We start from the raw sequence: 24,637 nt of genomic DNA on the forward strand, positions 1-24,637 counted from the left end.
CATAGGGGGCGTGGTCGTAAATAGGCGCGAGAACGAATGCTGTTTTATGATAGTCAAATTTATCCCAGGTCATTGAAGTGAATACGGTGAACGAAAATTGTAATTGCTGGAATTTTCTGATGCAAACAGTGTACGACACGCTAAATCTTAAGAGATACTAATATTTAGTTGATGTTGTAGCTCTTAAAATGTCGTGTTGTGCGTACGGTTGCACGAATCGGAAATCCAAAAATATTCCTGGAATAACATTTCACAGGTAAGATTCTAAGTATGGCTTGTAATATGTAGTACAGTACATTATATTACTTCCATTGTTATTCTGCTAGTATTTCTGAGTCTCAGAAGCACCGTCCGCATTTCGTAAGAATTTTTAGGTTAGACTTGTTGTTTATCGTCAATATTTCCTCAGATTTCCTGTTCATGAAGAAAGGAGAGCAGAGTGGATTAAGGCCATTAGAAGGGAAAATTGGATACCTTCTCCTTACACCAGAATATGTTCTGCACATTTCAAACCGGAATTGTTTGATCGGTCCATGAAGAAAGTGGTTTTGAAGGAGAATGCAGTACCTACTATTTTTGAAGCATTCCCTTCTTACCTACAGAATGTAAGTTGGCATATTAGTGAAAATTCTACCTATATAAAATTAATGTATCATAATAGTATGATATAAAATTAATGTATAATAATACTATTTATTAAGTCATAATTACCCAAGTATTCTTTTCATTTTAGAAAACAAATGCTCGTCCTCCTCCCACGGAAAGACCTGAGCCAGTTGCTGCCAGTGGAAATGAGTCCTCGGTTCCTTCGCCAACCAAAAGTGAATATAAAAGAAGACTTGAGGAAGCACAAGAAAGGGAAGCACGACAGTTGAAGAAAATTAAAGTCTTGCGACAAACTGTCAGAAGAAGCAGGAAGAAGGTAGGAGAACTGAAATCTCTAATTGAAGAACTCAGAAAAAATCATCTTATGAATGATTCAGCTCTCGATATTCTTGCTAAGGCTGCTGCTCCCAATAAAGAGTTTCTAAATAGACAGTTGGCTAAAGCTCAGAGTGAAAGTTTGCCTAGTAAATATTCAGAAGAATTGCGAGCATTTGCCCTAACACTGCACTTTTACTCTCCCAGAGCTTACAGTTTTGTAAGAGAGCAGTTTAATTTGTGTCTCCCACACCCTAGAACACTCTCGAAGTGGTATGAACAAATTGAGGGTGTTCCTGGGTTTACTGCAGAAGCCATAAAAACATTGCAAGAGAAAGTAAGTCACAGTGATCATGAATTACTATTTGCATTATCCATGGATGAGATGGCTATTAGGCGGCAAGTGACTTTTGATGGCAAATCATTTCATGGTTATGTTAATATGGGTGTTGAAATAAATGATGATGAACTGCCAATAGCAAAAGATGCTTTGGTGTTTATGTTGACATGTATTAATGAGAAATGGAAAATTCCAGTTGGGTATTTCTTTGTAGATGCAATTGATGCCCCTCAAAGGGCAAATTTGGTTATGCAGTGCCTTACCCTCTTACATAGTGCTAATGTAAGAGTAGTTTCTCTTACTTTTGATGGGCTAGCCTCTAACATGGGAATGGCAAGACAGCTTGGCTGTAATTTCTCTTCAGCAAATTTCTGTACCACATTTAAGCATCCTATATCGGAAGAAGAAATTGCAGTGTTACTGGATCCTCCTCACATGCTTAAGCTTGTCAGAAATGCCCTGGGTGAAAAGGGAACTATTATTGATGGTGATGGTATGGTTATTTCATGGAAGTATGTGAAAGAGTTGGTTGATTTGCAAGAGAAAGAAGGTCTCCATTTAGGGAACAAACTGAGGTCAAATCATGTCAATTTTGGCCAGAACAAAATGAAAGTATCTTTGGCTGCTCAAGTTTTAAGCAAATCATGTGCAACTGCCATAGACTTTTGTAATAAAGTGCTGAGGTTGAGTTTATTTCTTGGTTCAGAATCAACTGTGAAGTTCATTATGTTATTCAATGATCTGTATGACATTCTAAACTCAAGATCATTGAAGCAGGTTGGATGGAAAAAAGCAGCATGTGCTGAGCAGTGGGAGTATATTTTAAGTTTGCTGAATGATGCATTTTCATATATTGGTAAGCTCAGATGCAGCACAAGTGGAGATTTCATTATTCAGTCCAATAGGAAAGTTGGATTTTTAGGATTTCAGATCTGTATTAAGAGCATGATAGTATTAGTGGAAAAACATGTTTTGTCAAGTAGTGCCCCTCTGAAGTATTTGCCTATGCATAAACTGAGCCAAGATCATGTTGAATTATTCTTTGCTTGCATCCGTCTCAAAGGAGGATGGAACAATAATCCTACTGCTCAACAGTTTTCATCAGCATACAAGAAATTGCTGGTAAATTCTCAGATAGGCACTACTGGAAATGGTAACTGTTTACCTCTTTCAGCAGTTTCAATAATGTCAGTTTCTTCTTCTGTACCGGTACCAAAACCTGTGGAGTTAATCAATGTGACTACAAAGGCTAATGAGATTATGGAGAATGTAGAGTATTCTGCCCTTCCTGATTATGGAGAGCATGATTACTTGTTTCTTCCTCATGCATTGTCACTTTGTGCTGAAAATGTTGTCTATTATATTTCTGGGTTTGTGGCTAGAAAGTTAATGTTAAAATTAAGGTGTGTAACATGTGTGAATTCCTTATTTATACTTGATCCTGATAGGCAGAGAAAGTCCCTGATATGTTATAAGGACAAAGGATTTCTTGTATATCCTTCTAATGACGTATTCAAAATATGCAAAATATGTGAGACCCACTTCAGGAGAAGTACTGCCGGAGGTCTTTCAGTGAACAGCAGCAAGATCCTGAAACTCAAGATCAACATCCTCCAAGATTTGTTAACTATGGAACTTTTCAGGTGCCTAAATGATCACTCAATGGAATTTGAGCGTTTTGACAATCATCTGTCCCACCTGATTCATGCTGTAGTTGATACTTACCTCAGTGCAAGAATCAAGCATTTTACCAAATCATTTGTCAGTTGCATTACCTCAAAAAGGCAGTTGTACAACAAACTTGTTCTTCTCCAAGGCCAGTAGGATAAAATGTATATAGGTTAGTACTATGACTTCTAAATTATGTATCCCCCTGTGGGTGGGGGAGGTAGAATAACACCCACGGTATCCCCTGCCTGTCGTAAGAAGCGACTAAAAGGGGCCCCAGGGGCTCTCATCTTGGGAGCGTGAGTTGGCGACCACGGGGCCCTTAGCTGAGTCCTGGCATTGCTTCCACTTACTCGTGCCAGGCTCCTCACTTTCATCTATCCTATTCGACCGCCCTTGGTCAACTCTTGTTCTTTTCTGACTCCAAGGGTATTCGGTATCGAGGCCTAGGGAGTATTTCATTTTCACATCCTTCGTGGCCTTTGTATTCCTTTGGCCGATACTTTAATTTTTCGAAGTGTCGGATCCCTTACATTTTTCCTCCTAATTAGTGTTAGTGCCTTTCCTAGTGAGACCTAGTGTTTACAGTGCACTATGTCTTCTGGTATAGGCTAGAGCAATTTTGTTACTTTCATTGATCTGTCTCTGTCTTATCTTGGCTTTGACAATATGAAAGTGACTGAGGTATGAGCGATGCTAGTAATGCCATTTCTTATGCAGCCAGTCCCTGCTATGAATGGTGTGAAACTGTTGCTCATAGGGTCAGTTGGTGCATGCATTTCAGTGGGCTTGGCAGACTGATATGTAATAGCAACTTCAGGCTCGGTGAGGAAAGCAACGGGAAACTACCTCACTCCTCATTTCCCTGGTACTCCTCTTCAGTGATGCCTAGGCCATCTATTACAGCTGATGGCGAAGCTGTTGAGGATCCAACCAGCCTTCGGGCTGATGACTAAACATACAATTAGTGTTAATAAACTTAGATGATGGTTGCCCAGTTGTACTTCCTCATGAAACAGTAATCACTACCACCACCTCTAAAATATATATCCCCCTATGGGTGAGGATGATAACATAAGGCCTACGCTATACCCTGCCTGTCGTAAAAGTCTGTGTGGAGGTGTTCACCCATGGTATACCCTGCTTTTCACAAGAGGCGACTGGAAAGGACCCCAGGAGCTGTCAATTTGGGAGCATGGGTTGGCAACCACGGGGCCTTTAGCTGAATCCTGGCATTGCTTCCACTTACTTGTGTCACACCTCCGATGGTCAACTCTTGTTCTTTTCTAACCCCGAGGCTAAAAGAGGTTTTGAGGACTAGGGAGTCTTTCATTTTCTCGCCCATCATGGCCCTTGTATTTCTTTGGTTGATATCTTCATTTCTCTCTGATTAGTGTTAACAGAGAATGGTTGCCTAGTTGTAGTCCCTCTTAAAACAATAATCACCACCATGTGTCGTAAATGGCAATTAAGGGGGCCTTAAAAGGTTCTTATCTGCGGAGTGTGGGTTGGCGTCCAAGGGGCCCTTAGCTGAGTCCTGTATTGTTCCCACTTATGTAAGAGAATGATTTAATTGATAGTTGTACTTCCTATTAAAACAATGACCGCCACTACCACTCCAAAATATGTAGAAAGCAATAATGCTAAGTCTAGTTTGGTGATTAATTGCGCATTCCGCTCGAACATTCAGATTGCGGTATGCCCTTATTAACAGCCTACTCCTTATCTTGACTGATATCTGATGAAGATTTGCATGTCCTGTTTTTAAGATAACGGTACTCGGTTTATAGTACCGATAGTCAAGTAGCAAGAGAGTAGATTTAAGGCCGCGGGTCGTGAGAAACTCTTCCTTAGAACTATGTAAAAACAAAGCCTTAACAGGTATGTTTGCCGGAAAATTTTGTTACAGCTAATCGCCGTGTTATTTTGAAAACGATTGTACGTAATTATGCGATTCGAAGTTTCCCTGCTCCTGAGAAAATGTCTTAATTTGTATATGTCCACCACGTAAGAATAGCCATGTTTTGGTAACCATGGTGGGCGTGGCCGTTGGCTTCAAGCGGTAGCCACAGAGAGTAGTGTAGCGGGCAGCTCCCTGTATTCTTTACTCCCTGGGGATTGAGTACGCTCTGCCAACTGTCGAATTTATTAGGAAGCTGGGAAACGTTAGAGAATCAAAGAGTATCTAGCAGGGAATAGTATTCTTCCGTTCAGAGGAAGTGTATACTCTCTTGCTTGACAGGTATATAGTTATCAAGCATGGCTACATGCAATGACATTGTATACTATGAATGAAAATCAGATGTATCAGAATATTAATGAAATAGTCACGTAGCAACTTGCTAAGTACAGAAATGTATTGCGGGTTAGGGTAAGCCTTCGTCTGCAATTATTGGAGTGATCATTTAATGATTTGATTTTATGATTATTCAAAGTTGGCTAAACTGTCTCATGATTCACCGGCAGGTAATTCCGGAAGGCATGTCCGGAGATAAAACAAAAATGAGGCAATTCGGTCCAGTAGAACGGATGGACAGATTTGCCAAAGCTGTTATTAGTAAACTCTTTTAATATATAGTTTATCATGTCTCTGGAATGACAAGAACAACAGTTATATAAATCAAATCTATATACTATCTCATTAGTTTTATTTGGTCGTCACTCTTTTTCCCATATATCCTTATCTTCCAACGTTTTATACTGCATGTACAAAATTGGCTGCATTAAATATTATTATTATAAAAATCATCTATTAGGCATCGCACTAGACGACAGATTATTCGTCCTTATAATATCATAAAGGTAGTTTCAATGGAGAAACGTGAGCAGTAAGAAGCTTTGGCTTTATTCGATAACCAGAGATTCAAATTAATCCTTAGAAGGCGGTGAGATGCGCAGAGTGGTAGTCGGATGTGAAAGTTGCTTCTGTTTGTCTCTAATAGAGAGCACTATTTTCTAATTTGGGAAAAGTTAACCCGAGTTAACCCTGTTGAAATTTATTGAAAATACTGAAAAAATTGACTTAAACTATCATTTAATTTATTTAATACCAGAAATAATGGTGTAAACGAAAGGTGAGGCTTATCGCACAAGTCTGAATTCCAGCCTGACAGCGCGATCTTTTCTTACTCTGTGTTTATGCTACATTTACATATGCATAATATGCCAGTGAATGATATTTGTTTTCTGTAGTATATTAAAGTGCAGTATGTAACATATTAGAATCATTCAAATGCTTTTCCTCCTTGTATACTTCTTAAAGCCATGTTATTTTTCAAGCTGTGTTCCCTTTTTGCCTAATTTTATTCAGAGGTTATTGTACTTTGTATCAATATTCAGGAGGTGTAATGACTGATTGGGAAGAAAGGTATAGTAGAATTGATAAAAGTGTAATAATACATTACGTGCTGAGTTAATGAACTTATGATTTGTTTTCAGAAATGATATGGTGCCAATCAGAAAAAGGAAGTAAATTATAGAAAATCAGATATTTTGTGTAAGGTAGGTGTGGATTCATGTAAATAATATTCTGACTGACTCTATGTCAAATCTAGGTACATATTGCTGAGCAGCATAAGGAGGGTTGGAAAGTTGTTGGGCACAGCGTATGATTTTCATATCAACTACTTCTTATTTCTGTCAAAAACAAGGATGTTGCTTCTGAAAATGAAATTCATATATTTGGAGAAGTCTAATCTGATGCTTTGTAGGTTAGGTACTCTTCCTTTCCAGTCAGCTGTATAGTTTGTCAGGTTGTACATGTAAGTAGGTGTATCTTGGATGATTCATTGTTTCTGTTTATCTTTGAGTTTGTGGCTCCAAACTCTGAGTGGTGCAAAACAATTAGCCAATAACAGTAGGCTATTGAAACTAAGGCTGCCGGGCTGGGTGGCTCAGACTGTTGCGCTGGCTTTTTGATCCCAACTTGGCAGGTTCGATCCTGGCTCAGTCCGGTGGTATTTGAAGGAGCTTGCATACATCAGCTTCGTGTCGGTAGATTTATTGGTACGTAAAAGAACTCCTGTGGGACTATATTCCAGCACCTCTGCGTCTCCGAAAACCGTAAAAGTAGTTAGTGGGATATAAAGCAAATAACATTAAATTATCATGAAACTAAGGCAAGCAACATTATATAGTATTGTATATGTGAAAAGTTTTTTTTTTTTTTTTTTTTTTTTTTTAATGCCAGTGAAGTAAACTATGGATGTTAGTAAATGTTTCATTGTCCCCCGATTTCTAGACAGGTTGATGTCAAGAAAGTATGAAAGGGAATTAAAATTGATGCCCAAAATGTAAAAACATTATCACTCTCTAAATTTCTGTAAGAAATTAATTCTGTGATCAAAGCAAATACACTTTTTCTGGGAGTAGTATTGTTCTCCGGATGGGCAGCAGTGTGAAAATAGTGTTTCTCTCCCTTTCTTGGTAAGTAAAGGAGGGCATATGGGATGAGGCTTGTTCAAGAATTGAAAAGGCTTGGTTTAAGTCAGTTCAATGAAACAATCTTTGATTTAGACTACCCTTTATCGCATTGTCCCTGGAGGAGCACTCTGCAGTTTTGTCCGATGGTCTCTACAGAAGTCACATCCATCATTGTGGCAAAACTGGTGCAAGCAAATTTTAATTCACGATGCATGGGTCCTCTTATCCAGCTGTGCTGCAGGTTTCTCTCAACTCCTGTACAGTATATAGATTTTTAATGGGTGAACATTTTTGCCATTTTTGAACTTGTATTCAAAGCTGTGGAGAGTCCATATTGCCCAAAGGTTCGGTGATTGCTCAGTCATAAAGTAATATAGATTATTGGATTAATGTCATTGTCTAAAATTTGAATATTACATTATTTTAACAATAAAATTACAACTCATAATATTAGTGTGAAAGGATTCTGAAGTTGCACGATGCTTTCACTGCTCTCTGGTTTGCCTTCTCAAAGCTATTATTGAATGTATTATTCCGAAACTGGTAGTTGTCATAACGGCATTGTTGTCATGCCACCTACCTTCTTACTGTCTCAACATTTCTCCATTCTCTACCCATTGTACTGATGGGTGATGATTTTACATGGCTGCCCATATAAAAAATGTATAGTGCACTAACTGTAGCGTGGACAGATATTACTCTTGAGTCAGGGTGCATCTAGAAGGACCATAGACCCTTCTAATCACCCACAATGGTTACTTATTGTTACTGGTTAGATTTTGGTTTACCAGAAAGTACTTTTCCAAAGACAGGGTTAGGTTAGAGTTTGGTTAGGTCATGCAGCGACCTTAATACTTTGTACTATCGGTGTCACAATTACTGATTAGGGTGGTTAGGTTACTATTTGTGACCGAGCTCGATAACTGCAATCGCTTAAGTGCGGCCAGTATACAGTATTCGGGAGATAGTAGGTTCGAACCCCACTGTCTGCAGCTCTGAAGATGATTTTCTGTGGTTTCCCATTTTCACACCAGGCAAATGCTGGGGCTATACCTTAATTAAGGCCATGGCCGCTTCCTTCCCACTCCTAGCCCTTTCCTGTCCCATTGTTGCCATAAGACCTATCTGTGTCGGTGTGACGTAAAGCAACATGCAAAAAGTACTATTAGTGACAGAATTACTGTACTGATAATGATAGGTCTTGTTCACTTGAAGGCTCTGTAAGTAATGAAAATCATGAATCAGACTGATCTCGATGGCTGCAGCCGCTTAAGTGCGGCCAGTATCCAGCATTCGGGAGATAAGTGGGTTCATATCCCACAGTTGGCAGCCTTGAATATGGTTTTCCGTGGTTTCTCATTTTCACACCAGCCAAATGCTGTGGCTGAACCTTAATTAAGGCCACGGCCGCTTCCTTCCCACTGCTAGGTCTTTCCTGTCCCATCGTCACCATTAAGACCTATCTGTGTTGGTGCAACGTAAAGCAAGTTGAAAAAAGAAAAAAAAAGTATCAGTCAAGTCTACCATCATAATATCGATTGCAGTCTTCTCCCTAGCACCTTTTTAATGGGCACACCGCCCTGCCATTTTTACAGACCACCCGGCTAACATAACCTAGATATGTGCTAGTTACATAATATTAATACATATTTGAGTCATTGGGTGTTCCAAATTAAAACATAAATACTGTAAAACTGTTAATTTAAATGATAAATCTTTATTGTTGTCAGCATAATTGCATTGGTTACATGGGAGTTTAAATGTTTAGCTCGACTGTCATGTAACGCCATGCACGAGCGGTGTTTGCATTAGCATGGAATTGCATGCAAGCATTCGGATTCTGCACAACCTCACACACTAATTGGAATTTCCCCCTGTAGGTGGGGGTGGTAGAATAATACCCACATTATCCTATGCCTTTCGTAAAAGGCGACTAAAAGGGGCCTCAGGGGCTCTTAACTCGGGAGCTGGGTTGGCGACCACGGGGCCTTTAGCTGAGTCCTAGCATTGCTTCCACTTTGTTGTGCCAGGCTCTTCACTTTTGTGTATCTTATCATACCTCCCTTGGTCAATTTTTATTCTTTTCTGACCCCGGTGGTATTAGGTCACAAGCTCTTTCATTTTCTCGTGCGGCGTCTTTCGTTGGCCGCTACCTTCATTTTTTGAAGTATCGGACCCCTTCCATTTTCTTACTCTGATTAATGTTAATAAAGGCTGTTTGCCTAGTTCTACTTCCTCCTAAAACAATAATTACCACCACCATACTCCATAGCAGCTGAATTGTAAGCCCCGGTGTTACATGATTAGGAATGAGCAGTAGAACACTGGATTGATCAATTCTACAGTCCTTGACACTAACAGATTTCCTGCTGCTAAAGTCACTGGACAGGGTGGTTACATGGATAATCAAAATTCTAATCTTGATTTGGTTGCTAATTATTGATTATTGAAGTGAATAGGAAAGTAGCTGGTATTGAGGTTCCTATTATCCGTGTCATAAAGAAACACAGACTTCAGTGGTATGGGCACATAATGAGAATGAACAGGGGAAGACCTGTCAGAAAATATTTCGACCTTAACCTCGTAGGAAGAAGACCACAGGGAAGACCAAGAAAACGTTGGATAGAGACTAAGATCAGATGTGGAGGAGAGAGGATACAAATGGGAGGATGTACTGGATCAGAAGATGTATGAAGACAGAAGGAGATGGCGAGCGCTTGTACACCACACCTGGGAAACTGGAGTTGGGAAATGATGATGATGATGATGATGATGAATTATTGATTTTGTCTGTTCTTGTCAGCCAGCCTCACGGTTTAGGGTTAGCATACCAGCATCTTACCTGGAAGCCCCGGCTACATTTCCTAGCCAGGTCAGGGATTTTTACCTCGATTTCAAGGTGGTTCAGTGTCCACTCAGCCTACAAGATTTATTTACATCTTTTTTCTTTCTTTTTTGTTTTTTCGAGGCTGAGTAGCTCAAATGGTTGAGGCGCTGGCCTACTGACTTCAACTTGGCAGGTTCAATCCTGGCTCAGTCCGGTGGTATTTGAAGATGCTCAAATATGTCAGCCTCGTGTCGGTACATTTATGTAAAAGAACTCCTGCGGGACAAAATTCTGGCACCTCGGCATCTTGGAAAACCATAAAAATTTCATTAGTGGGATGTAAACCTTTGGTTTTTTTTAATTTTTTATTTCCTAGTATGAAAATATGCACTGATGAGTGGAAGACATACAAGCTGTTCCTAGGGGAGGGATATTCACCACACTGAGAACCAGTAGGCTATGTTGAATAGGATAGGGGTTTTATTTGTCGTTGCACATGAATGGCATGCAAATCTTATAAAGGTTAATACAGAGGTGGCACAAGTCTGGATTCAAAGGGCTTGGATGATATCGTACAGATATCCAGCGATTGAGGAAGTAGGGGTATGATCTGACGAGTACCTTTTGAACACCGATGAGCGAGAATTGTTGTTGTTGCTAGCGAGGGAGTTGGTGACAACTGGGAGACGAGTACGAGAATGGAGCTGCTGCTATCCCTACTCCTCACAGCCAACCTATGGCCTGCTGCTTGTTGGTGGCCTTGATGGAGCTCTCTTCCACCAGATATCTGGGTGAAGGAGTGGGGGCAGTGCATGTCTTCAGTGTTGTTACGATGCCAGTTATCTGATTGATGAGTGACAGTGTAGGATATTGACAAACTGGGGTAAGATCTGATTAGAAACATTATATGAGGCTCGTACACAGTTAAGTCACATTATGACCACTAGAGTAATTGCCGTTTGCAGGACAGGTAGTAGCTGGATGAGCTGGGAGTAATTCAATAAGGTACAGTGTTCTCCCCAGCAATTTTAGTCAGCCACGTGGTAGGAATGAGTAGCCGGGCGGGGAATACTACCTAAAAAGATGAATATGATAAAATGTAAATGTATTCCCATCAGGGCATTAACAATATCAGACAGGTAAATATTAACCGTTAAATAGAATTGTTTCAGTGTTGTTTATCAGGAAAAAGACAAACAGAATAATTTGAACTTCTAGTGTTCTACTGCTCATTCATAATCATGCAGCACCAGGAACCATTCAGTTGCTGAGGAGTGCCATACAGGTTTGCGATGTAATGGGATCGAATGCTCGCATGTGATTCCACGCTAATACAAACACCGCTCGTGCACGACACTACATGATAGTCGAGCTAAACATTGAAACTCCAGTGCAATAAGACAATTATGCTGACAATAATGAAGATTTATCATTTAAATAAACAGCTTTACAGTATTTGTTTTAATTTAGAGCACCCAATGACTCAAATATGTATTAATATTATGTAACTGAGCTAGGACTCCTGTTAGGTTGCCATGCTGCATGCAGTGTAACCCACAGTTGCTGGAGGGTGCTCGGTAGAGGATTCATGCTGTAAATATGACAGTCGAGGTGGTCCCACTGCGGGCCCCATCCCCACAGACGTACAAGTCACCACAGGCATCAATTCGAAAGACCACCAGGCCTCTGAGGAGGCCGCACACTATCATCATCATTGCTGACATTGTTTTGGAAGAGTTCTTCCTAGGTACGTGCGGTTGGGAAGACTTCTCGCGAGGGCAGGGAAGAAGTCTTCCTGAACTACCTTGTACAGTTTTTCTCCAACCAGGTCGGGGTTGATAACTTTCCCAAAGAAGGCTTGGAAAACACACAGTCCCGTCTGGAAAACTCACCTCCGTTCTAAATGCAATCATATCCCTTCAGAGGGAAATTTAACACAAATTGAAACTCATACAGGGAAGACAAAACCAATTCACCTAAGCAAAAGGATCGCCTCTTTCCACAGTCCTCTATAACATTGCAACAGACTACATACAGGGTCTCTCATATAAACTAAGACTGAATGCACAGAGTTTGTACTCTGCGCTACAGCAGCTGCCTCAGCTGAACTTATGTTGTGCGTGGCCATCCTGCTTTAAGCGTGTATACAATCTTATATGAAATCTTTCCTTATAAAAGATTCTGGAAGTGTTGTCCTTCCTAGGTTATACAGGCATTGTATCCGGTAACCACATTCTGGCTGACGCGAGTGAGTTCCGCCACTGTAAAGTTTCTGATTTCATTCGCAATGTTTTCTTTCAGTTTACCCCACAATTAAAAATCACACACTGTTAAATCTGGAGAACGAGGGGGAAATAGACCAGCACTGATCACTATGTCTGCAAACACTTTCTAGATTTAGAGGAATCTTCTGCTGTATGAGCAGGGCTGAATCTTATTGAAACCATCCATGCGATTTTTCTTGTCCTGTTAACTGATGGAACAACGGTGTCAAAATGCCACCTTGGTTCCTCTCTGCATTTTAATGTTATCTCGAAAAAAAAAAAATAGGCCCAATTATTCGTCTTGCACCAACAGCACACCAAACACCATTCTTCCTATCATAATGAGGGACTTCATAAACACCATTAGGATTTTCTGCACGTCAATAGTGAGAGTTATGACTGTTCACATGACCATTAAGATGAAACCAGAACTTTTACATACAAAAATACGGTGTTGCAGTGATAATTATCTCACCGTGTTAACAGCTGAGATTCAGACTGGCGAATGATGCATGCGTGGTTGAACATGTGCAGGCTGCTTGCAAGGTTAAGAACTGTGCGCGCGCCTTCAATACTGCAGCTTACGTCTCGGAGAGTGAAAAGGCCGCTTCGACGGCCGTAGTTTGTAGGAGAGACCCTGTAATTGGCGAGTTAATAAAGGAAACCATCAGCACCTTTCATGGATACTCCTTAGCTTCACGCGAGAAGAATCTAATGGCAACTGGTTTCGTTGATGACATTATCGTAATAGGGAAAAACAAACACTCCTGTTTGAAACCGTTGAAAATTACTTTCAGAAAATTTACAGCAGTTGGGCTGGCCATAAATCCAAGCAAGTCGATGCATTTGGCACCTCCAAAGGTAAATTTAAAGCTCATACCTCATGAGAAATGATCACTTTTACCTAATCCTTTAATTATTCATGTGTTCCTTCAACAGGTCTGAATTTGAGTCGGCTGTTCTACAAGGTCCAGTCTCTAACCATATTACTGGTACATCGTGCCAGCCCACCTCTTTATTTACTCCAGTCATAGTAGACCATGTCCGACTCGTTGGCTGAATGGTCAGCGTACTGGCCTTCGGTTCAGAGGGTCCCGGGTTCGATTCCCGGCCAGGTCGGGAATTTTAACCTTCATTGGTTAATTCCAGTGGCCCGGAGGCTGGGTGTTTGTGCTGTCCCCAACATCCCTGCAACTCACACACCACACATAACACTATCCTCCACGACAATAACACGCAGTTACCTACAAATGGCAGATGCCGCCCACCCTCATCGGAGGGTCTGCCTTACAAGGGCTGCACTCGGCTAGAAATAGCCGCACGAAATTATTATTATTATAGTAGACCATTAAGGAAAGGCTGTTTCTGATCCCCTTCCTTTCACACCAAACAAACATTGTTCATTAATTCATTTTTCTCTTTTGGAAATTCCTTCAAGTCAGCCATGCAGACTTGCAGTATTTACTGGGTAGAATCAAGTGTTAGGTAAAAATGGAAACCTTAGTTAGGTAAATATGGACACCTTGCAGAAGAAAAAAATACTTTTGCGATCTAGGGGAATGAACTAGGTTTTCTGCTTGTTGTGTATGTTGTGTGTTTTCAGTTTTTGTGCATCTGTGTACAACATGTAATCATAATTGATGTGTTTTTCCAGGCTTTACATTTTGCTGGTGATGTGTGGCGTAAACGCAGTTCAGAAGCTAAGTTGTTGAAGTACAATGGGAGGAGTATCTTTGTTACATTGTTTGGTTTTGGTCCTTCGATCAAAATTCACTATGACCCCTTTTAGGTGTTCCTCTTTATCGTTAACTGTGGTTGTTTTAACGTGTTTGTATTACAACCCCTAAATTTATTAAATTTAGCTGCTATCAATTACGATTGATGCTTGTATCTTATAAATATAATTGTAGGGGGTCTGCTGTCCATAATTTCATTTATTTCGCCTTATTTTGATATATTTATCTGTTGTTGGTCAACTCAAGACCGTATCAGTAGTTTTCAGCTTTTGGGTAAATGGTTGAATAGATCTCGATCAAACTTCGTGTTTAGAGTCTACTCATTCAGGAGCAGGTTTCGATAAGCATATCATTTAAAAATCACTGAATAGCCTGGGCATTCATTGGAAGGCCAAAGTATACAGTATGTTATTTCCATTCGTTTATACAATATACATATTTATTCTACAACAGATAACAAAAGATGCTTACAAAAAATTGGACGTTTAGTTCAATCCCCTGGGACACTTGGTGCATGTCACTTCAACGTGGGTTAATGGGAAGAACTAAACGGCCATTTTGCTCTTTACAACAGAGCTGATAATTAGGGAGGAATCGGCAACAACTGGTTTGATTAGTCTTCAGTCACATCGCTACGCCAATTGTCAGACAAACAACAATATGTAACTGAAAAGCAAGGAGAATTTCGCACAACTTCAAACCAGGAATTGTACCGCACTATAAATTCGGAAATCATTCTTATTCTATCTCGACGTTGTTCATCTTTATCATACTTCACGTTACTGTCACGTGCTTTTGAGAAAAATATCAGTTTCACAGTTTAACGTGTGGATAGAGGCATGTAACTTTACATAAATTCCTGAAGGTAGTATGTAATCCATTGCAATTTCTGTGCAAAGAATGGTTACAAATGATAGTATTTTATGAAGTGGCATTGTTTTTAGATTAAATATTGTATATGTTAAAATAGTTATACATGTTTCGGGAGCCCCAACTCCCTTCATCAATATCAACATTCCCCATATCTCAAGATCTAACATTATTCTGTTTTACATAAAACATTGTCATGTATAACACTATAGATAAGAAAAGTGTTTTTCCACCAATCAATACACAATTTATTTTAAATAGATTAAACTAGTACCGGTTTCGGCTCTTTAACGGCCATCATCAGCTAGTACATGATTTGTTTCCAGCCATTAGACAATTCACGAGTTGTTATTGTATTAGACATCCGGATGTCTAAAATCAACATAACATAACATAAAAGCAAAGGAACTACACAGAAGATAGAAGAATGGAACCTATGTAACATGAACTAAAAATTTTTAACAAGTGTCTACCTATACTTACCAAATTTTAATGTGTTAAAACTTTCTAAGTGTTTTATATTATGACCCATATGTTTTAATATGGCCTACATACTCATGTTCTAACTTATTGTAACTTTTTACCTTGACTACTGATATTTTAATTACATGCTACTGTATACATTTCCATCCCCCATTAGACATCCGGATGTCTAATACAATAACAACTCGTGAATTGTCTAATGGCTGGAAACATATCATGTACTAGCTGATGATGGCCGTTAAAGAGCCGAAACCGGTACTAGTTTAATCTATTTAAAATAAATTGTGTATTGATTGGTGGAAAAACACTTTTCTTATCTATACTTTGAATCTGTAAATACGGAAAATGAAATTTATAAATAATAAAATGTATAACACTAACCCATATACACACACTATCCATTGCTTGATAATGTTTGTTGTAATAGAACACATTAAAACATAACAACACTTTTAAACACTTATAAAAGGTTTAACTGGTTTTTCTTATATTGTACAACACTTTAAAATACATATTAAAACTTCAGATGGATTTCTTAGAAGAGTCAGCCAGAGATAAAATGTTTCTTGTTACCATTTATTCTGAAGGGAGTTGGGGCTCCCGAAACATGTACATGTGAAACATTGTATAAAACCAAATATTGATAATATATTGACAGAGCGGACCAAACAATCACCCGTTGTATATTATATAAAACCAGTCAATGCTGAGGGACCAAAAATGGTCAGATTTGTCGAATATGTTAGAATAGGTTAAAATATTATAGCTAAATGAGATAAGATGGCATATTATTTGTGTGTTATATTTGTAAGGGGCTAGGAATTGTACAGGTTTTTTTTTTTTTTTTAATGAGCACTTGGGTTATTCTGTGACTCAGATGGAAAGTTTGTTTTCTGAAAGGAAAGATGCATTGAAAGCTTGGGATACAACTCTAGGACGAAGACAGGGAAGAGGAGAGATAGGGGCTCTGTGCAGGATGATGCTCCTTTGCTGTTAGTTCACGAGAGTGCACGTAGGAGTGTTGTTAGTTCAGTAGAGTGCCGATAAGGAGCGTCATTAGGCGCTACCAACTGCTGAAGGAAATGTATGTTTCATTTCTCCGCACTGATTTTGTGTGCATGGAATATGGGATTAGATTTTGTTTACAGCTTTCGGTATTGTTTTTTGCACGTCCTGAAGAGTGACAAAAAAATAAAAACATTGGTCTAATATGTCAGGGTTGTTTAGTGAAAAGTCCTCCAAAGGGCCCTGCTAAGTGCATAAACTATATTGCAGACTAGTGTGACCAAAGGGAGCAAGAAAAAAGAAAGAGAACAAAAACCAAATTCTCACAGAAAGAAAATGACGAACTTCGCATCTTTATTGAGATGCTCTAACTCCTCTTAGATTCCATTTTCCAATCCTAATGAGTTCATTTCGGCTTCACAATTTTTTGGGGGATTGACATCCCCACTCACACATACAGGATTGAACCGGTGGTCTCTTGGGTTTTTGTATGACATGGAAAGAATTTTTAAAACAAAGTTATAATTTTCATAATATATGTACATTATGTACATTTTATTTATAGAGAAGTATTTACATTTTGTTTTCCTTACAGGCTGGAAGTTTAGAGAATGGAGAACAGTGGTAGCGTGGAACAGATTGACGAAGATGGCAGCAGAAATAAGAAATCTTGGTCTCAGCTGCGCAATGTCGTCTGTGATCTTAGACGCCAATTGTCCGGCCTATCCACGATGGTACCCAGCTCCATATCATTTCGAACCCTACCTGATGGTCGCACTCGAATCTACTTCTTAAGTACTCCTCCCAACGGCTGGGAGACTACCTTGTTGTATGTGGATGTTACGAACGGTGACCATCTCGTAGGGAATAGGCTCCCATGGCTGCCTGTTATAGAAGCTAACTTCCAGAGTGTGTCCAGCATGAGCAGGTGAAAACTTTAGCACTATTGTTATTCATATAATTAATATACTTATTTATCTGAATATCTATTTACTTACTTGTGTCAGGAGTCTACCACTATGGTGTATGAAAAGAAAAGAAATCATGTATATTTACATAAATGTTCACCCTCAAATAGTTTTAAAATATTCTTTATCCAAAAGTGAGCAGCTTCCAGAGTGTTCTTACTAGCAAGCATCACAAATGCTGCTCAGAAAATGAGTATGGAGAAAGAGAGCACTGACACAGATTAACTGTCTTTTCTTCACCACAGTCACACTTCCTATCCTCAGTGAAACCCCATTGCTTAAATGACAACTTAGATTTGCTGAATTCAGTTTATAGGTGGTTGAACTATCTCCACACGTCCCCATCTTCATTGTGGCCAGCCGGAAGTTATTCGGCTCCATCCAGTCTTCGTGCTTAGAAGGCATAACTTTATCTGGAGATTTTTCCAAGGGCTTTGATGTTGGTGCTGGACTGAGGCAGTTGATAGCCATACAGACAGTGAGCTTGCATGTTTTCAGCCTTAATTTTTTCACGATAAGCTACAGCTTCTTTGTGAACGTTTGGAGGTGCAATTCCAGCAAGATATCAGTGGCGAACCTCATTCTCAGAAATTGTTTTTAGGTTCCCTGTTTGTTTATTTATTTATTTATTCTGGCACCTTGGTGTCTCCGAAAACTGTAAAAGTAGTTAGTGGGACTAAAGCAAATAATATTAATATTATTATTTATTTGTGTATTTATTTATTTACACAGGCACAACTGCCCATTGAAGAACTTTCTTGACACATAAATGTGCAGTAACTGGGTGAGTTGGCCGTGCGGTTAGGGGTGCGCAACTGTGAGTTTGCATCCAGGGGATAGTGGGTTTGAGCCCCATTGTCGGCAGCCCTGACGATGGTTTCCCATTTTGACACCAGGCAAATGCTGGGGATGTACCTTAATTAAGGCCACGGCCACTTCCCACTCCTATCAATCAATCAGACACTACTGATCTGCATTTAGGGCAGTCACCCAGGTGGCAGATTCCCTATCTGTTGTTTTTCTAGCCTTTTCTTAAATGATTGCAAAGAAATTGGAAATGAATTGAACATTTCCCTTGGCAAGTTATTCCAATCCCTAATTCCCCTTCCTAAAATGAATATTTGGCCCAATTTTTCCTCTTAAATTCCCACTTTATCTTCATATTGTGATCTTTCCTACTTTTAAAGACACCATTCAAACTTATTTGTCGACTGATGTCATTCCTTGCCATCTCTCCACTGACAGCTTGGAACATACCACTTAGATTAGCAGCTCGTCTCTTTTCTCCCAAGTCTTCCCAGCCCAAACTTTGCAACATTTTTGTAATGCTACTCTTTTGTCGGAAATCACCCAGAACAAATCGAGCTGCTTTTCTTTGGGTTGTTTTTTTTTCTCTCCCAGTTCTCTAATCAAGTAATCCTGCTGAGGGTCCCATGCACTGGAACCATACTCTAGTTGGGGTCTTACCAGAGACTTATATGCCCTCTCTTTTATATCCTTACTACAACCTGTAAATACCCTCATAACCATGTGCAGAGATCTGTACCCTTTATTTGCAATTTTCCTATTTGTGAAACTCACAACCTGACTTTTAACCCTGTTTATCATTATACCATTGCCTACTGTCCATCTCACAACATTATCAAGATCATTTTGCAGTTGCTCACAATCTTGTAACTTATTTATTACTCTGTTCAAAATAACATCATCTGCAAAAAGCCTTATCTCTGATTTCACTTCTTTATTCATAGGCTATATATAAGAAAACATAAAGGTCCGATAATACTGCCTTGTGGAATTCCCCTCTTAATTATTACATCTACTTCATCTGCTGTCCACAGTCCTCTCTTGTTCATTGAGTGTGTTTCTGATGCCGTATTTTTTAATATAATCCCTTTTTCAAAACTGCTCCTGACATCCTGGCCATCTTCACCTTGATGGCGTTGAGAAAACACTTGTGGTTGTCGTAGAATGACTAGCATTATTAGGCATTGGTTTAGTGCAGGTTGGATCTGGCTATCATTGTATAGAGGTTGCATTTATTTAATGAATAAAATCATAAATTGAATTATTGTCCACAGTAGAATTTGTTGTTTTATATTGTATCTATTTTCATGATTTCTGTGAATTTCTGTTAATTTGTTTTCAATTCTGTAATTATCATGTTTCATATTACATAAAAGCAATGCATTTTTACAATGTTTTGTGATATACATTTTTATGTATATCATATTAGATGCTAGGCAGGTTCATCCCTAAGCAGTCAATGTTTTTATCTAAACCCATTAGCGACTTGTACACTGTATCCACTTGAAATTATGCGGTCATGAAAATTCAATGTTCTTTACACACATGGTGATTTTACTTTGAAAAGTGATATAGTTCTGTGTTTTTGTAGTTTATTACAGAAAGATATGGTTGATTTTTATTGATATTTTCAAAAACTAAGTTTACTTCCTTTACTTCCTTTATCTTACTCTTCTCTCTGTCAGAGTTTAATTATACCAACTTTCTGTTCACCACAAAAGATGCTAATATCAAACTGTGATGTCCCATTAACCCGGCAGTGCAGAGTAATGTGCTAGAAACGACATGCATTAAACACAGGCAGCTGTGGTCTGATGTACTAGTATGCAACGTATATCCTCTGCATTATGCTGCCATCTGTCATAGAGATTATGAACTTTCTGTGACTAAGTGATAGTGTATTGTTTTCTCTGTCTCTTGGTCTCTCTATCAACCTTTTACTGGGCCGATGACCTTGATGTTAGGCCCCTTTAAACAACAAGCAAACAAGCAACCGTTTACTTTCCTTTGAACAACTCGAAAGTCATCGATTTTAGCTGTATGATGCGAAGTGGTGAAGAGCAGCTACAGTTACATGACGACTTGAGTGATGGTGATCTTGATTCCAATGATAGTTTGTTGATAACCGATGGTACTGTTGCAAAAATGAATGTGGAAAGTGAAAGTAATAGCGAGAGACATTATGTTGAGCCACGTACTTGCACAACATGTGGCTTGTGCATTCCAGTAAGAAGGTATGTCTACTTAAGTAATTCGGAAGGAGGTATTTCATGATGTACCTGGCCCAAGAAATGAGAAAGCATGTGTTACGTTGTACCAATATTGTCTGCATATATGGTGAAACTGTTAAATTACAGTGGTTAAAATATCTCATATTTTACGTTTCAACATCATGGTGAATAAATGTCCACTCTTGCAGCAGCGAGTGGCGTGCACTGCGGCTGCTCCCGCACTAAGGGGTTAAGTTGGCAAGTTCGGAGCTGTCTTAACGAATAGTGCATTGTGGTTCAAATACAGAAGGATGGAGAATTTTTTGGGTAATCGGCATTGTAAAAACATTTACATCACACATTGGCCCCTTTCCTCCACACAGGCATCTTCTGGTATAGAGCATTGTCAGGGCTCCCAACAAGTAGCAATACTCCCTGTGCAAACCATTGTGCCCAGGAGGAAAAGTGGGTACTACATCAGCTCTACTGCTGCGTCCTTCTCCTTCCTTCGCTAGTCATAAAAACAATGCACTCCTCATCAGCATTCAGGCTGTGTGGTTCTTCTGCAGGGATTTTAAATCCAGAGTTGTACTGCCACTGTCTTACTGCGTGTATTACCTCTGTTCTGTTCAATCAAATGGTTTTTAGTTTGGTGAATGTATCCGTCCTCTTCGAGCTGGCTGTATGTTTCTCCAGTACAATCTTCCTTATCAGAAAATAAAACAAGATGTCAAAAATGATCAAAATCAATAAAAATGGAAAAGTTAATATTAGATGAAGTAGAAGCAACACAACAAAAATGACTTTAAAAAAACAACCAAAAACACTAAAAATCACACAATGAATTACCACCTTCCAACAAACACACCCATAACATAACGACTGTTGGAAGAACCGGTTGTCAAACTTAACTGTCATTGTCACAAAATCTAGCCAATCAGTAAACCCTGTGCAAGTACATGGCTCAACATAATGTCTCTCGCTATTGCTTTCACTTTTCACATTCATTTTTGCCACAGTACCATCGGTTATCAACGAACTATCATTGGAATCAAGATCACCTTCACTCGAGTTGTTGTGTAACTATAGTTCACAAGCTAGGAAATACTGTGGTCAGAAGCTGCTCTTTACCACTTCCCGTCATAAGCTAAAATCGATACTTTCGAGTTGTTCAAAGGAAAGTAAAAGGTTGATAGAGAGACCAAGAGACAGAGAAAACAATTCACTATCACAACAATACACTATCACTTACTAACCCTGTCATTAAGAGTGCTTTCCAGTAATCCAGAATATAACCTGTCTCTAACAGTAACCATTGGGGGTCGCCATGACTCAGTAATATTTGTCAGCTCTGTAGTTAGTTCACGATACATTTATTATTTTGGCAGTTATATAAAACTGTTGGCTCTCTGCATCCTGAGCAGAGAAAAGCAGAGTGAGGACAGATTAAGAGGGAAAATTGTGACATCAATATCGTTGCAAATACAACACTACCCAAGACCGTATACCATTCTTCCTCCTGTATAATATCATATCACAAGAAACCAACATCTGATATGCTATTGGATTTTTAATTCGTTATTCATATTCAAGGGGCATTATAAAATTTATTGTGTTCAGGTCATCCTTAAAAAACTATCACCAGGCGAGTTGGCCATGCGCGTAGAGGCGCGCGGCTGTGAGCTTGCATCCGGGAGATAGTAGGTTCGAATCCCACTATCGGCAGCCCTGAAAATGGTTTTCCGTGGTTTCCCATTTTCACACCAGGCAAATGCTGGGGCTGTACCTTAATTAAGGCCACGGCCGCTTCCTTCCAACTCCTAGGCCTTTCCTATCCCATCGTCGCCATAAGACCTATCTGTATCGGCGCGACGTAAAGCCCCTAAGCAAAAAAAAAAAAAAAAAAAAAAAAAAAAACTATCAGTTTCTATCAATTGTCAAGCTTGAAGTAGAGCATAAGTTTCTGTCAGTTATTCTTATCTTATTGCAAACCTTCAAATCCTGAAAAGTTTACTCAAACAGTTTTTTTTTATTTCCAGGTTCTCACGCGAAGAACAACTACTCTGGGAGCGTAAGAGGCTAGCCACGTGGGGCATTACTTCATACGAACTGCATCAAGAATCGGGCAAACTTATCTTCCCCGCGTGCAGTAGTCTGTTTCAGTGCCTCGACACAGGATTTACAGTAAGAATCTAGGCACCTTTTAATGGTGAGCCAGATTTCCTTGCTGGTTGTACACCATGGTTAATTTTTCTTTTTCATTGTGATTATATGGGTTTATTAATAAACTGGCGTCCACCTCCGTAGTGTTACGGTTAGCTCTATTAGCTGCGGGGCTCGGGTTTGATTCCCAGTACCTACTGACAGAAATTTAATATTAGCAGGTGTGTTGATATGTGGTTAAATAAGGCACGCGCAGCTCACCTCCATTGGGGATATACCTGAGAAGAGGTGCACAAGGATGCAAATTTATATTTACAACCAAGTGGCCAATTCTAGTAGTAGTAGCAGTAGCATATTCCAGCTCCATGTTTAACTGATTAACATGCTGGTCTTCAGGCCAATGGGTCCCGGTTTGATTCCTGGCCGGTCAGGGATTTATACCTTCAATGGATATTTGGTTATTTTCTCTGGCTCAGGGACTGGGTGTTTCTGCTGTCTTCTCCGTGAGATTTCATCTGGGGTAGGGCCTTATCCTCACAGATGCACAGGTTGCCTATGGGATCTCCGAGGTCACACATTATTATTATTATTATTATTATTATTATTATTATTATTATTATAATATACAAATATCTTATTCATAAATAAGGTGTAACAGACATGAAAGTAGTGAGAATGATTGCTGGTAAAAACAGGTGGCAGCAATGGCAGAAGGGTACTCGGAATGAGAAGATAAAGGCTAAGTTAGGAATGAACTTGATGGACGAAGCTGTACGCATAAACCGGTTTCAGTGGTGGGGTCATGTGAGGCGAATGGAGAAGGATAGATCACCTAGGAGAATAATGAACGCTGTTATGGAGGGTGAGAGATGTAGAGGGAGACCAAGACAATGACGGTTAGACTCAGTTTCTAACGATTTAAAGATAAGAGGTATAGAACTAAATGAGGCCACAGCAATAGTTGCAAATAGAGGATTGTGGCGACGTTTAGTAAATTCACAGAGGCTTGCAAACTGAACGCTGAAAGGCATAACGGTCTATAATGATGATGATGATGATGATGATGATGATAGATATAACTTACAAAATATTGTAAAAGTACTGAGGGTTTGATTTCATATAGATTTCTTAAGAATGCAGTAAAATATGGAATATCTGCGGGGGGGGGTTCTGCTTACCAATTTATTTATTATTTTCTGAGTCATGCTTTTACTAATTGATATTGTTCATGAGCTCTCTGTACTTTATATCTTAGACTTTAACTCTATTGATATTGTGTTACTAATAAGCATAAAATTTAATTTCCAAGTTTCAGAGAGACATTGTTTTTAAACCCTAGAAGTGGCACTGTTCATTTGTGTGGTGACAGCCACTTTGGGCAGGTTTAACATTTGAAAAGTTGAAAAATGGTTATTATACACGATTAGAAAATTTAAACAATTAGAAGTGTGGTGATGTTGCCAAATTTTCCATATTCATCAACCTAAAAGAGGTACAGACAGTTCAAAAACATAGAACGTAAATTAAAAATAAATGACAAAATCATTTCACATGTACACAAACAAAGTCAAGATATACAAAATGTCCGTACAATAGAACCTCGATTATACGTTCCCGGAAACTACGTTTTCCCGTATTATTCGTTCAAATTACATTGTTCCGCTAGCATCGTAATTAAATCACATTGTAAAAGTCCCGCGTTTTCCGCTCCTCGAAGAAACGATTTCCCGGATCAACCTTCCAGAAATTTCAGTCCGTCAATGCTAAATCCTCAATCACATGTTTTTCAAGAAATTGTATCTCACGAACGGACGGCTACAGCATACATGGTGTTAATGTCCCGTCATTGCGGTTATTTGAGTAAATACTGTACTGGAAGACGCGATCGGAGGTGAACTTGCATAAGGGACCATCTTAGCATCGCATTCGGATGGTACTGTTTAGAGAATCCTC

At 39.2% G+C, this 24,637-nt stretch overlaps 1 protein-coding gene across 1 annotated transcript in view; it reads left to right on the forward strand.

Annotated features, from left to right (window-relative positions):
• Nucleotides 1-5,877: 5,877 nt before the first annotated feature.
• The window catches only part of LOC136884341 (dipeptidyl peptidase 9), a 143,145-nt gene continuing 124,385 nt past the window's right edge, over nt 5,878-24,637 (forward strand). The window contains exons 1-4 of the mRNA XM_068229935.1: nt 5,878-6,003; nt 6,368-6,430; nt 17,132-17,464; nt 22,561-22,705. Coding sequence (XP_068086036.1) covers nt 17,148-17,464; nt 22,561-22,705 — 462 coding nt within the window. The 5' untranslated portion in view covers nt 5,878-6,003; nt 6,368-6,430; nt 17,132-17,147. The remainder of the gene's footprint in view (nt 6,004-6,367; nt 6,431-17,131; nt 17,465-22,560; nt 22,706-24,637) is intronic.

The sequence above is a fragment of the Anabrus simplex genome, chromosome 12 (genome assembly GCF_040414725.1).
Source record: "Anabrus simplex isolate iqAnaSimp1 chromosome 12, ASM4041472v1, whole genome shotgun sequence".
Lineage (NCBI taxonomy): Eukaryota > Metazoa > Arthropoda > Insecta > Orthoptera > Tettigoniidae > Anabrus > Anabrus simplex.